This window comes from Furipterus horrens, unplaced genomic scaffold, assembly GCF_987537825.1.
Source record: "Furipterus horrens unplaced genomic scaffold, mFurHor1.1.pri manual_scaffold_2, whole genome shotgun sequence".
NCBI lineage: Eukaryota > Metazoa > Chordata > Mammalia > Chiroptera > Furipteridae > Furipterus > Furipterus horrens.
Window position 1 is genome coordinate 167,081,672 of NW_028327172.1, and position 14,667 is coordinate 167,096,338.

At 41.4% G+C, this 14,667-nt stretch overlaps 1 protein-coding gene across 1 annotated transcript in view; it reads right to left on the reverse strand.

The window, feature by feature from the left end:
- The window catches only part of FRAS1 (Fraser extracellular matrix complex subunit 1), a 461,942-nt gene that overhangs the window by 242,150 nt on the left and 205,125 nt on the right, over positions 1–14,667 (reverse strand). The window contains exon 14 of the mRNA XM_090266724.1: positions 14,311–14,445. Coding sequence (XP_090122850.1) covers positions 14,311–14,445 — 135 coding nt within the window. The remainder of the gene's footprint in view (positions 1–14,310; positions 14,446–14,667) is intronic.

Genomic DNA, 14,667 nt, shown 5'->3' on the forward strand with positions numbered 1-14,667 from the left:
CTAAAAAAGTCCCTTTAACATCTCATATAACAGTAGTTTGGATCTAATGAACTTCTTCCGTTTTACTTTGTCCTGCAAGCACTTTCTCTGCCCTTCTATTCTGAATGACAGCTTCGCTGGATAGAGTATTCGTAGTTGTAGGTTTTTGATTTTCATTACTTTGAATATTTCTTGCCAGTCCTTTCTTGCCTACAGTCTCCTTTGAGAAATCAGCTGATAGTCTAATTGGGACCCCTTTGTACATGATTCTTTTCTTCTCTCTTGCTGCTTTAAGATTCTCTCTTTATCGTTAATTTTTGACATTTTGATTATAATGTGTCCTGGAGTGGTTCTCCCTGGGTCCAGTTTTTCTGGAACTCTCTGTGTTTCCTGGACCTGCAAGTCTATTTCCTTCTCCAAGTTAGGGAAGTTCTGTTTCATTATTTTTTCACATAATTTTTCAATTTCTAGTTCATCTTCTTCACCTTCTGCCAACCCTATAATTCGAATGTTCGTTCGCTTATAGCTGTTCCAGAGGTTTTTGAGCCTCTCCTCATATTTCTCACTTTCTGTTTCCTCTTTCTGCACTGGTTGACTGTTCCTTCCCTATGTTCCAGTTTGTTGATTTGATCTCTGGTTTTCCTTTTCTCACCACTTGTCTCGTATGTGTTTTTGTTATTACAGTATGACTAGCCTTCATTCCTTCCCCGTCTTGTTCAAAATATTTTGTTAATTCTGTAAGCTGCTTTATGACTATAGCTCTGAACTGAGCCTCAGAAAGATTTCCTATTTGTTCATCAGTTAGGTCCCGTATTTGCTGTCTGGTGAGCTGCGTCACCCGGATCTCAATCATGATCTGTGTCATCCTGACAGTTTTGTGTTTACCTTTGCTTCCTGGATAGTGTTGTCACACCTCCTATGCTATAGGGGGGTGGAGCCCCATGCACTCATCACTACCTGGAGACACTTCTCACCACGCTGTGGCACTTTGTATGGGGGCGGGGGTCCAAGATGGATTCCTGCCATTACTCTCGGCTGAGAGACTGCAAAGCTCTTCCTCTGTCCCCACGCCCTCTGAGCCTCACAATCCGAGACAATGGGGGGGTCTGCCTTCCCCAATGTTGGAACCGCGAGCTGACGGGTCTCGATTGCTGCTGGGAGTGCTCCCCTGGCAGTTTCGCCGCCTGTCACTGCAGCTGCTGCTGGTAGTACAGCTTGATCTCTCCACCCCTGTTTCTCCCCTCCTACCCATCTGGACAAGCACCACTGGGTTATAACTTCATACGTTGAATTTCCCTGTAGTTTTATTTTCTGGAAAGTCTGGTTATTTCTGGTTTTGCGGTAGTTGTATTCTTTCTTAGTTGTGGAGGGAGACAGAGCGTGTCAGTCTAAACCTCCGTCTTGGCCGGAAGTCTTCTGTCATTTTTTAATTTGACAGTCTAAGGCAAAAGAGGTCAGTGCTCCTGACTAAATAGTCAGGTACTGCATGTTTTAAAAATTCTTGTGGCACACCAGTTGAAAATCACTAGAGCAGACACAAGTCCTGATTTAGATTTTTAAAAGCTCTTTCTGGTTACCATGTAGAGAGAGTTTAAGAACTTGCATGCAGGTAGGGAGACCAGTGTGGAGTCTATGCTGTGGTCCAGGTAAAAGATATCAATAGCAGGGGGGAAGCAGAAATGAAGAAAGGTTTAGTTATCTATTATCTGGTTTCCTTGTGAGACCATAAGCTTCATGAGGACACAGCCCATTTCTACTTTGTTAACTCTGCATCAAGCATACTGCTGGGTGCTCTACAAACATCTCTTGAGTGCCTTCATTCATATTTCACACCTGATCTACATTTTATAAGCAGATACAAGAATGCTGTTCACATTAGAATAACCTACTAATACCACATCATAACTAAAGATGTAACTGTAAAGATCCCAGTAACAAATTCTGCCCTCATCAACGTGCATGAAATTTGTCATTTATTTATTCAACTACCCTTCAATTACTGACTATAGTCATCTTCTGAAGTATCTAACACTGTTCATGCCTCTGTCTCACTGACTCAGGAGTTGATACAAAGTCATTACCTAAACCAGGTTGACCTGTGTATCAAAGTATTACCAAAACAAATAAACAACAAAAAATCCCAACCTTATGTATAAGAAAGTACGCCAGGTTGACCTATCAATGTCCAGAAGCACCTACTGTAATGCAAGGCGCTGTGCTAGCCAGCGGGGCCTTCTCAGCTAGCCACAAGTAAGTCACGTTGCCTGACGTCTACCAGAGGAAACATTTAAACCATGCCCTCACTTGGGTGCATTGTACTGGTGGCATTGTGCAAACTGCTCTAGGAGTATGTGCCCGAGAGGATGATGGAAACTGAGGCTAAAAATCAACAGGGGCCAGACCACAAGTGTTGGGCAGGGCTGGCTACAGGCCTTAAACTCCAACCTTATGTAAAAGTTTTAATCAGGGCAGTAGAATTAATCAATTTTGTTTTTTAAACAGTTTATTCTGCAGTGGGGAGAGAAGAGGGTAATTAAAACACCTGTAAAGAATGAAATCGCTTTGTCCAGGAGGTGAAGCAGAGACGAGAAATTATAGTACCACTAGCTCTCCTCGAGGACTGGCTGATGGCAGTACAGACACTCACTGCACTGGCTGTGAAAACAGTACGAATACTTCCAAACTGGTTGGTAAATGGTCAATGTCCTGCCCCCTTTATGGCACTCTGGCTTCACACTGGGAACCTGGTTGACCCCATGCCTCAGGAACCAAAGGGTCTAACACAGGAGAGGGTCTCAAGTCCACCTGCCTTCTGACTGATCCAATTTGTGCCATACTATTTGTTAAATATGTTTAATATTACCTCTGGCATTGCCAATCAGAACAGGAGCCAAAGGATGAGCAGGATAGAGGCTATAGCCTCAGGAATGACACTCAGGTCCATCACAAACTGGGCCTTACTTATCTTTTCAGACCTGCCTTCCACAGTCTCCCTCATGCTGGCCCATTCTATGACACAGGGTACCCTAAGCACGCCATGTGCCTGTTTGTGGGTTCTGGATGTCCCCCACAGGATTCACCCAGCCAGCAACACCTCTGGCTCCTTCTCTAAACCCTGGAGTCTTCTTTACACTTCCGAAGCCTCCTAAGCCGTCACCACTGCAAAGCTTCATGGAACTTGTCCAAACAGAGTGGGTCGCTCCTTCATTTATGTCCCTGCAGCACTTTGTACATGCCTCCCTTGTGCTATTTATCCTACTATACTAACTGTTCAGCTACAAATCGATTCCCTTCAATGGAATGTAATATCCTCCAAAACAGGAGCCATGTTTCAGTTATCTAAATATCCCCAGTGTTCAGATCGATGCCTAGTGCACAGTCAGTACTCATTAAATGAATGTTAAATGAATGCATGGCCATTTTTCACTCCCTACATGGAATTCATCCTATCAGTTACCTTCTACATGGAAAAATCTACATGGTGAGTTGTAACCATAAGGTCATAGTCTGAAGATATGATAACTTAAGATAGATACACCTGAGGCCATAAAATTTACCCAATAAATGCTGGAGTCCAGATGTGCTTATGTGATGAATACTTATGCTATATTCATATAGAGTAACCAAAGGTGATGCTGGTCTTTCTCTTTTTTCCATATCAGACAAAAACCATGTTCCATGGCCAGGTAGGACAGCAGAAGAAACTTTTATTTCAGCCTGGCACTATGCTGAGCTGTCATTTCTTTCTTTTCTTTTCTTTCTTTTTGAGCTGTCATTTCTTAGGACATACTCCCACTGTGTTCTGCAATTGATTTTTAATTTCTAACTGAACATATGCTACTGCTGATAATCTCTTCCTGCAGACTCATTTTATATGACTTCTATTACATTTGGATTATTATGAAAAATAAAAGGTCACTCCTTGACTTTTCACCATAATTTCTCTTAGTAATATATTTCAGATCACCCAGGATTTGAATTATACTTTGTGAAAATTGTGGTAATAAACTTAAAAGAGTAGGAATAAGGGAAAGCTATCTTATTATCTCACATACAGTCAATAATTTATTTGGGAAAGCCCCAGACTTTTCTGGAGTATAACAAGACATGTGTTGGCTTGCTGAGCAATTCATTAAAAAATGAAAACGAATGAATTACTTTTCTTTTGGCAACTGTATATTGAAACGCTACTTTGAAAATAAGAAACTGTTTTTGTACTTGATAATTTTAAATTAGATGATTGTTTTTTTAAAAAGTTTAATCTGTGCTTCCCTAATAATAAAATGCAGCCTTTCCAAGGAAATGTTAAAACACACCCTTCCTACTGGCCACTTATTTCCCAGGAAGGCTTGCCAGACTCAGACAATAGCTACAGAGACCCATGGGCAGTTGAGACTGTCCCTCAGGGGAAGCAGCCCAGGTTCCTCGCCTCTCCCATGATCTTTCGGAGTAAGTTTCTCTGCCATTACCAGGGAATGAGCACACATAATCAGCAGCCTCTTTCAGAGGCATCAGTGAAGCTGCAGTTCAGATTTCCAAACTGCCAAGAAGTTTCCCTTGTAACTCCACAGAAACCACCCAAATTCTAGGCACAAGCAGGTATGCCATGCACAGGTCAAATTCCTTCATCCTGTTCCTTATCCATGTTGTAGCAACTGTTGGCTTTCCTTCTCACCTCACAGGTGACTGGGAAGCACTTGCCAACTGTTAAAAGTATTATCAGGAGACAGTGGGTAAATTTCCAATAAGAAGCTCTTGTTGAATGTTTCTATCTTAAGCTCAGCTTCACTGTTCCTTACTTTCCTAATCTGCAAAGTGGGGATAGTAACACAGTTGACCCTTGAACAATGTAGGAGTTAGGAGCACCAACCCCCATACAGTTGAAAATCTATGTATAAGTTTTGACTCCCCCAAAACTTCAGTTGTCTTTTGCCATCTGAAGGAGACTGGTTCCAGGACCCCCACAGATATCAAACTCTGAGGATGCTGAAGTCCCCTATATAAAATGGTGCAGATCACTGCATACAGTCGGCCCTCTGCAGCCTTGGATTCCTAACCACAGATTGAAAATACCATTCTCAATTCCTGCTTGGTTGAATCTACTGATACAAGCCCTGGGGATACAGAGAGATAACTGTATATTCATTGAAAAAAATCTGCATGTAAGTGGACTTGCTCAATTCAAGCCTGTGTTGTCCAAGGGTCAACTGTATTTGTGGCACCTAATTCATGGGGATATGATGAGATGACATATTGGAGAAAGCAGAGAATGTTGTATGTAATCATATGTGTGACATACAGCAAATTTTGTTTCTACTGGTGTCAAAGCAAAGAAATTACAAAGGGAGCAAATTATAGTGAGATGCAGACAGAAGAGGACATAGAAGACTATGGGAAAGGCAGGCTGACTTCTAAAGGAAATAAAAGGAAGTGATAGAGTCCTCATGGATTATTCCAGCAGTTATAGAAAGGGGCTCCAGACTTTCCAAAGGCCTCCCACCCTAAAGCTCTTTCCTTGCAATCTCTACAGACATCAACCAAAAATTGGTGAAGCTCCTAAAGCAGCCCGGATCCTGGGCAGACTACTGTTCCCTCCCCTATCACAACCCTACATGTGGTCAAGGCTACTTGCCTAAGAAGTGCAAATGCCAGACATATTTAAAAGAAGCTCATCTGAGTAATCATCATTTTTTTATCCTTTTTACTCCAACCTTCTTCTGTCCTCTATCAGGCTGGGTCTCTGCCCTCCATCTGCCTCCCTGTACCAGCTGATGCCTTTGCTCCCTGCAACAAGTTCTGAAAGCCCACATGGACTTAAGGGAGTTTATAGTAGAAACAATATTAACGCATGAAAACAAAACCTTTGCCCTCATGATGCAGTGGGTTAGATGTACACATAACAACTTGTATTTATCTTAGAAATAGTGCTTCCAGAGGGGAAACAAAGGTAAAAGCATGGTTCCTTGATTGTAACAAATGTACCATTCTGGTGAGGGAAGTTGATAATGCAGAGGCTGTGGGCATGTGTCAGGGGTGGGGCGGGGTATATGAGAAATCTCTGTTTTCCATTAAACTGCTCAACAAAAATAAAGTTTTTAAAATAAAAAAGAGAGGGAATTAAATCTCCACCTAGTAATACTTACGAATATTTAAAGTATATGCACATAAAGCATTAAGAAAACACATACATAAAACACACATTAAATTGAATTAGGATAGTTACTGAAGTGGGGAGCAGGGGAGATGTAAAGTGGGAATAGGTCATGGGAACAGAAAGAACAGATAGGGAGAGGTAGGCATACAGACAGACAGATAAGCAAGAGAATAATCTGGCCCAGGCCAATAATGAAAATGAGCCATGAGCTGATAAGTATGATTAACTCAACTCTCTTCATATAAATCCCAAAAATAAGTAAAAGAAAAAAAATTAAACATGATTCTATTTTACATCAATCAAACTGATAAACTTAAGAACAGATAATACCTAGTTTTGACAAAGGTGGTGGGAAGTAGGCACTCTCATACATTTCTAGGATGAGTACAAAATTTACACTTATTAAATATATTTACCACAACTTCTATTAAAAATGTTCACATCATTGTTATTTAATGAAAAAATTGGAAAGAAATGTCAAGCAATAGAGGGCTGGCTAAATGAATTCTTACATGGCCACCATGGATGGAAAATTATGTAACAAAAATGATGTAGAAGGATCATAAATAACATGGAGAAAGTGAGCAATAAAACTATATATACAGCATGATTTTACTTTAAAAAATAAATAAATGTGTGTACATATGTCTTTGTACATAACATACACACACACACAATTTAAAAATTAGGAAGACATTCACCAAAACACTAACAATAATGATTTGGGAGAGCTTGAATCACTGTTATTCTTTATCATGCCTTGAATTTCACTAACTTTATCAAATTATTTTTTGGAATAAACACTAATTCATTTAGTACTTATGGGAAAAGTACTAAAGGAGAAAAGTAAAAAGCCTGTAGTCCTTTCCCTAAGTCGTTTGCGGGGTAAATAGCTAGTTATCTATTGACCATATCTGTGATCCAGCTGAATAATTTACTCGTCTTGGGTAACATATTTGAATTTTTTAGCAGGGTCTTCTGTAGACATAGACCTTGAACTGAAGGTAAAACTTCCCAGCTGAGGGAGGCTTTGGCAGGTCCACATGGAGAGGGATGTACAAGCTGGCTGGCTCCTCATTGATATGCAAGTCGGAATAAAGACAGGTAGGCCAGCTTACCAGGAACAACCGTATCATTTCTGCCTCCTGTCCTTCTACCTAGACTCCTAAATATACAACACAAGTATACACCAAGGATTTTCAGTGCAGTGACTACCTAGACCTAGCTTGATGAGCCTAATGGAACCCTCTCCACTGAGACCATTGGCCAACCACAGCTGCTAAGACTCCCTTGGTTTTCCTAGCACCTGTTAATTAAATGGTTATTGATTGTCTCCAGTGATACCCTGAGTCTATTTCTATACAGAAACTGAAAAGCCAAAGGAGGGACCACCAACCAAAACCAAGCTTTTGATAAAAAGAGTTCTCAGACTTCCCGGCTGCTCTAGCATAGCCTGCTCAGATCTGGGCAGCGATAACATAGGGGTGCTGTGAGCTCTGCAGGAGGGGAGGATGGAACAGCGAGCATGCTGGGATGGGAAATGGGGACGAGAAAGAATATATGCCATACAGTCTAGGTAAAATAAAAGAACACTAGGAACTGGGCAGAAAGCCAGAAGACTTGTCACTAGTTTGTAATCCACAGCTGAAATATTTGGGGGTTCAGATTTGTCAGGAAGAATGGGATCTGTCTGGAAGATAAACTCCCTTGCATTTGTGGCAGGCATTCTCTGCTGGTATGTGATCCTTTTGTTCTGTCATTTGTCTTTTGACACACACAGCCGGGGTCTATAAGCAGCACAGACAAATGCCAAACACTACCAGTCTCCTGCCACAGGGAAGGTCCCAGCAAAACACTACCAGCTGCTTTTTCCTTCTCTCTATGTATCCTTGACATGCACACCCAAAGAGGAAGGGGACTTGGAATACCACTGCCACCTGCTTCCCTGGGTCCAGTTTATTCAAGAAATGTACGTATAAGGAAGGAAATCCTGTGGTCCTCCCTTCTTCTGAATGGCTTAAAAGCATCCATGGATGCTCTCCAACTTCTAATGACAGTTGTTTTATAGAGTTACCCTTAAAGCCCTGACCAGATGGCTCAGTTGGTTGGAGTGTCATCCCATGCACTGAAAGGTTGTGGATTTGAGATCTGGTCAGGGCAAATACCTAGGTGGTGGATTCCATCCCTGGTCAGGCCACATGACCACATACAGGAAGCAACCTATCAATGTTTCTCTTTCTCTCTCTCTCTTTCAAATCAATGAAAATATATTCAAGAGAAGATTTTTTAAAATTAGAGTAACCCTTCCAGCACGTATAAGGCACCGAACTATCTTAAGAGGGAAATTAAAGGAAGAAAAAGAGAAGTGGGAAAAAAAGACATTCTGTAATTTTCCTCAGGCCACACCTAGCCAGGAATTGCTGACAGGGAGTAAATAATAGAAGCTCAGTGGAAGACAGATCACCTGAACGCCAAAGTCTAGGCATGCCTGTACATTCCTGTCCTTTATCCTCCATGCAATGGTTTATCACACATTTTTTTTCAAACAAAAATAATCCCAGAGGCCTTATATGTACTTAGCAATGCGAGGAATTCAAAAGTAAAAGACCTATCCCTGCCTCAATAATCAGTCATGTCCTACAACATACCTTTTAAAATTGTCTTTAGAGCACTGATAGTGATGAATTCAGACAGCAGTAACTATCTGATTGTCTTAATTTTTACTTATTTCCTGACACTCTTCTCCCAGTGGGAAAGTTAAGTTCCTTAACCACAGGGAACTTGTCTGTCAGTCACTGTTGTATCCCTGGTCCCGGGTACACTGAATAGGCTTAACAACTATCTGTGAACAGTATGCAGAAGGCCCTTTCTAAGGCTCTGAGCAACTGAGAGGCCATAATTGCTCTAGAATGCCAGAGAACGTTTGCACAATGCCTAAGCAGAACAAAGTGAGAGAAGACCAAGTGGTAGGATGTGCTGGGCCCCCCAGAGTGAATGAGTGATCTGGCATTGAAAGAGGGACTGACCCTCTGTTTCTGGGGCATGGGGGATAGACCATGAAGAATACCTGCTTAACAACGACTATCCCAACAGGACAAGGAGGGCTCCTGTCTTCTTGAAGGTTCTAGAAAAAGTTTCATAAATGCCTCTGCCAAGAGGTCTGCCCTGGGCTCGGCTACACTGGGCTCAGCTTCATGCTGGAGCATAATGCCAAGACCCATTAGGCGGGCTTCGCAGCTCTGGACCGGGCTCCAAGGGGTTAGTGCTTCATTTCCACAAGTGGTTGGGCTATGTTTGTCAACCATAGTTCCAACAAATAATTAACTTTAGAAGTTCCTCTGTTCAAACCATAGCTTTTAAATCTCAGCTAGGTCAGCATTCTCTATGTAAATTTTATGGGTCTTCTTATACATTTTCCCTCTAAATATACCATAGTATTGGCTAAGAAACAAATAATTACAGTTTCTCATCATTTAATCTGAGCATTTAAAGAAAATGAAAGAATTTTAACTTGTGATGAGTACAGGAAGCTGTTTTCTGTATTATATTTACTTCTTCATAATATATAAAAGTAGATTTTATTTTAGATGAGACCCTAATGGCATGACTTTTTGTTTTTTAATGCAGGCTGTTCAGTTTTCATTCCCATAAATTGAAAAATAAAGGAACAAATTCAATAATGACAAAAGCTGTCACATTGTTACACTATGTGCAAGGCATAATATACTTACATTTTCAAACGTATTTTCTAACTCCATAATAATGATTTGAAATAGATAATGTTATCTCCATTTTATAGTTGGGAAAACTGAGGCTTAAAGAGATTAAACAACTTGCTCCAAACCCTAAAGCAACAAGTGATAGAGTTCAATTGTTTGATTCCTTAACTTTCAAAACCTAAGACCACACTGCAATCAGGTACAGAATAAACTGCATAGGTCTTTGTGTTTTTATTTGTGTGTATGTGTGTCTCTGTAAGCAGGAGCTAACCCTGACTTAACTGAAGCTCACTACAGACAAAGACAGTCTTATTTATCTTCATATCCTCAGGACCTAGTGTAGTGGCCAAAAAAGAATGAGCAGAGAGGAGTGAGAGAAAGGGACCAGATACGAGGAATAACGGAAAGCAGAAATGTGAGGCTCCTAACATATATGCAGGGCTTACTAGGTACTAGGCACCATCCTAAAGGACATGTGTGAATTTACTCATTTAACCCCTACAACAATATTATGTGGCAGATGCTATTGTTTCTGCTTTACCCATAAGGCAATTAAAGCACAGAATTAAAGAATGTGCTGTTTGCAAGTGACAAAGCCAAGAATGGAATCCAAGCTGGTTGGCTCCAGAGCCTACAGTCTTCAGCACTGTGCTGCACTCCCTCCCTCCCATCTAGGGGTCTGCAGAACTAAGGCAGCCCTTACCATGGGGCACATACAGCTCCATCCTTAGGCCTTTGTGAATAGTGGAAGTTTTAAGACACCAAAACAAACACTGATACACATATAAAAATGGGTTAGATTCTATTCTTTCTCTACTCAAAGTCTATATATAGTCTTCCGTGCTATTCATTTTAAACTAATCTTGCATGGCGTGTGTTAGTTCGGTGGTTTTTACTTTTCTTCTTATGGGCTCTTATATCTAGAATTTGTGTGCACAATTCAATGGTCCCAGCAGAGTGGACCAGAGGTTGACTGAAAAGAGGAGCAAGACAAGCAAGAAAGACTGTCCTGAGGACACTGCAAGCTCTGTCTGGATCCAGATTTAGATTTAATATCTTGATTCCTATGAAGAGGCAATGGGATCACCATTCTGACAGAGAGAATACAATACATGCAGACAAAAGTGCCACCCACAACCCATGCAAAAAAGCATGCAAGGTTATGCGGTATGGTGAGGGGTCAGAGCTGGGGCAAGGAGCATCTATATATGTATCAAGCCTGATCATCAGGCTGGGAGTGATTATGAGATGGGCTATTAATTCCTGAAAATGGGTCACAACAGGACAAGGTGGCAGGAAGCAGAGTAGGGAACCAATGTTAGGACCAGAAGTCCACGGTGTCGAGAAGAGTGAAACAAGAGTACAAGAGTGGGCAACAGGCATGTTGGGTCAGATCCCAGCTGGCAGCAAAGGAAGCCAAGAAGTTAAGGCAGAAGCCCGAATGCCAGGCCGACAATGTGAGACTTGAGTGCTAAGAGGGTGATTACAACTTGGCCCTATCAGCTGTGGGAAAGAGGCAACTTACACATTACCTGTCTCCAAAGGAGATTGGTATAAAAACTGGGCGGTGCTGAGAATTAAAGTGATAAAGCATCAAACTTCAAGATTAGGGGAGGCAGCGGAAATGAAGCAGAGACTGGTGGGGGGTGCATAATGTGGTCTATATGTACAACATTATTCAGTTTAGTCAAGCACCAGAATATAACAATCATATTAATACATACACACAGATGTCCAGGTCTGTGTGCATACAGTATATGTGTATGTGTGTGTATGCTATAAGATGAAGGGAAAGAGAAAATGATAGGGGCCCCTAAAGATGCGACTCCCTGGCAGGACATGTCTTCTTTCACTCCTCTCTCATTTACCTGCTTGAACTCTTTTGTTGAAGAGCCAAGTTAATGTGCCACTTGGCTCTGCCCCACATTTTTCACTGCCTGTATCTGACACAGTGAGCATGAATATTAATCAGGTAATTTCTGGTAATTAGTTTCCTCAGAACAATGTTCACTTTCTTTTGGTTTTGATGGGTCAATAAAGTGGAGAATTTTGCCAGTCATAACACAAATGACCCTGCCATGAGGAATGAATCCAGAAAAATCTGTTGTTACAACAGAACAGCAGGCTTCTTTTTGAAAAGTCTAACACATTCTGGATGAGCACTGGTTGACTGACCAACTTCCAAGGTCAATGATGGAAAGCCACCAAAAATGACACAAGCAGAAATATTGGGAAAAATTCCAATGAGAAAAAATTGAGGAAAAAAAAACAAAAAGTAACATAGCATAACAGCATGGTAATAGCCAGAGGTAAATCGGGGTGGAGGTGGGCAAAGCGGGGGACTCTGGGGACAGAAAGAGATTTTGCTTGCGGCAATGGGTGCAGGTTGCAGTGTACAGGTGATGTATTATTGAGTCCTATACTTGAAACCTGCATGGTTTTGCCAACAAATATCACCTGAATAAATTCAATAAAAAAAGAAACATTTGGTTAGTAGTCTCAGCATCAAAACAGTATATAGAAACTGATCACAAGTTTAGCTTTAATTTTTAAGACTTTCTCTCCCCCCCCTCCCCCCCCGGCTCACTCTTTTTTTCTCATTTACGCATAAAAATGCAACCAGGCTGAACTAAAGCAAATTGGTTTAATTCCCTGGAAGGAACATGAACGGATTTTCCCAGCAATTCTACTAAAGACACCTGAGTGTGGGTGTGGGAATGGGAAGTGGAAGCGGTCAGCCATGTAAACCAATAATCAGATGAAACATTATCCACCCTAACAAGCCCTAAAACAGCATTCACATCACCAATTAAAACACTGGGCATGGGAGAAAGGAAAATGTTCCCCACTAAAGAAACAGGAAAGAAGTAAAAAAGTAAATACAGATGACAGACATGTGGTGGGGGCTGGAGGCAGTATGGAGTGAGGAATAAAATCTAAAGGAAATTAATTCCCTTTTAAAGGCCAGTTGGTCACAGGAGTCCTTGTAGGAGGTCTCTTTGATGGGACAGAAGAAAGGAGTAAAGAATACACGTAATAATTTCCTCTAATTGAAGCTTCAGCAGTTTACCTAAATTGCCCAACCATTAGACACTTACAAAGCCGTTTGTATGTGCTCATTCTGAACCTGTTCTAAAATAACAGGTAAATAGAACATGATAAGCAATGAACATTAAAGGTTCTTTTCTCTTTCATGGCGAATCATCTACTGAAACACTGGTCCTTCATCTTCTATAATGTGACTGGCCCCACTATCCTCACATCTGCACGCATAGACAGCACCAGTATTTCCTCCTAAAATGGTGTCCACAGTCCCGTAGACCGTGCTTCTGACCACAATGAGGAATGAGGGGGCCGGCAGCCTCCTCGACATGGGCCCTGCACATGGCCTCAGCGCTTATTTAGCCTGCACACCTGAAGAAGACTGTGCACTTATTCTCTTTCTTTTAATATTTTCCCTTCAAATGATTTTCCTGAAAATCTACCAAGGGCATGAAAAAGAGGAGCATCTCAGCTGACCCTCAGCCTGGTCCACCTTCTGATTCTCATCATGGATCTGCCCATTTCCTCCTCAACTGCAGAACTACCACAATACTTGGGATGACATCCTAGATGCTCCCCCGCCCCCCACCGGCCTATCTGCCTTTTCAGATTTGCCTGCCACCACACACCTGCCTTAGCTTCTGGCCACATCTGATTCCCTGTCTCCTCTGGAAGACAAACTTATTAGGGCTCTGCCCTGTCTTTGCTTTCACTAGCACCCTCATTTCACATTTCTGCCCCTAAAAATTTCTTCATATATTTACTTTTTTTACTTATACCCATGATTATAATTACTACTGAAAAGTGATCAAGTATAAACAACAAGATAAGTTATATAAAGACTACTTCCATCTCCAGAGACCATTACAATATTAGAATTTCAACTATATAAAATAAAACTAGCTATATAAAGCTAATAAAATGCATAGATAGTAAAGTAAGAGCAAATTTAAATGCCTACGTTTTTTGTCCAAGATCCTTATTATGATGTCACTTTCTTATTTCTGTTTCTCCATCTCTCTTTAGGTAGAAATAAAGTTTAGAAAACATACAGATATATTTCCCCTTTATTTTCATTTCAGCCCTGTGTACTATGCTATAAAAAGTCTAACTTACTACATAATGACAATCTTGAACAGAACTGTGGCGTTAAATAAATACTGCCTCAGTGCCCCCAGATGTGTGCAGAAGAACCTACAGAAATTATATCACATACACACATCACTAACAAGGTTATAAAATCAACATGCGTCATCTCTCCTGTCCACTGTTCTCATCCCATCAGGACTCTTGTTTAGAATTCTTCCCTTACTTGAAAAGCTGCTTACAGCTCCTGGTGACCACAGATGGCTTGGGAACAAAAAGGGGCTTTCTTTCTCAGTGTCCCCACCAGCTATTGGTCTGGCCAGTGATTACCTGCACAGGAGTGGTGATCCTGGTAGAAGCCATCCCCACAGGTGGACACACACTGCCCATGCTGCATCAGCAGGGGAGGCTGGCAGGAGGAGCACTCAAGCCCATGGGCACACGTGGAGCACTCAGGCTGGCAAGCTGGCTCCGGACGAGGTTGGGAGAAAGAAAAGGGAAGCTCTCATTAGCTCCAAGACACCAGCTCAGATCTGATACTTACAGCCCAGGTCTGAGGCTCTGGCATCACAGAGAACAAGAAAGGCAAGAAAATAACTTAGCCTTCATCTCTACAGCACACATTTCATACCAGGCACTGTACGAAGTGCTTTACATATATGAATACATTTCATCTTCACAACAACC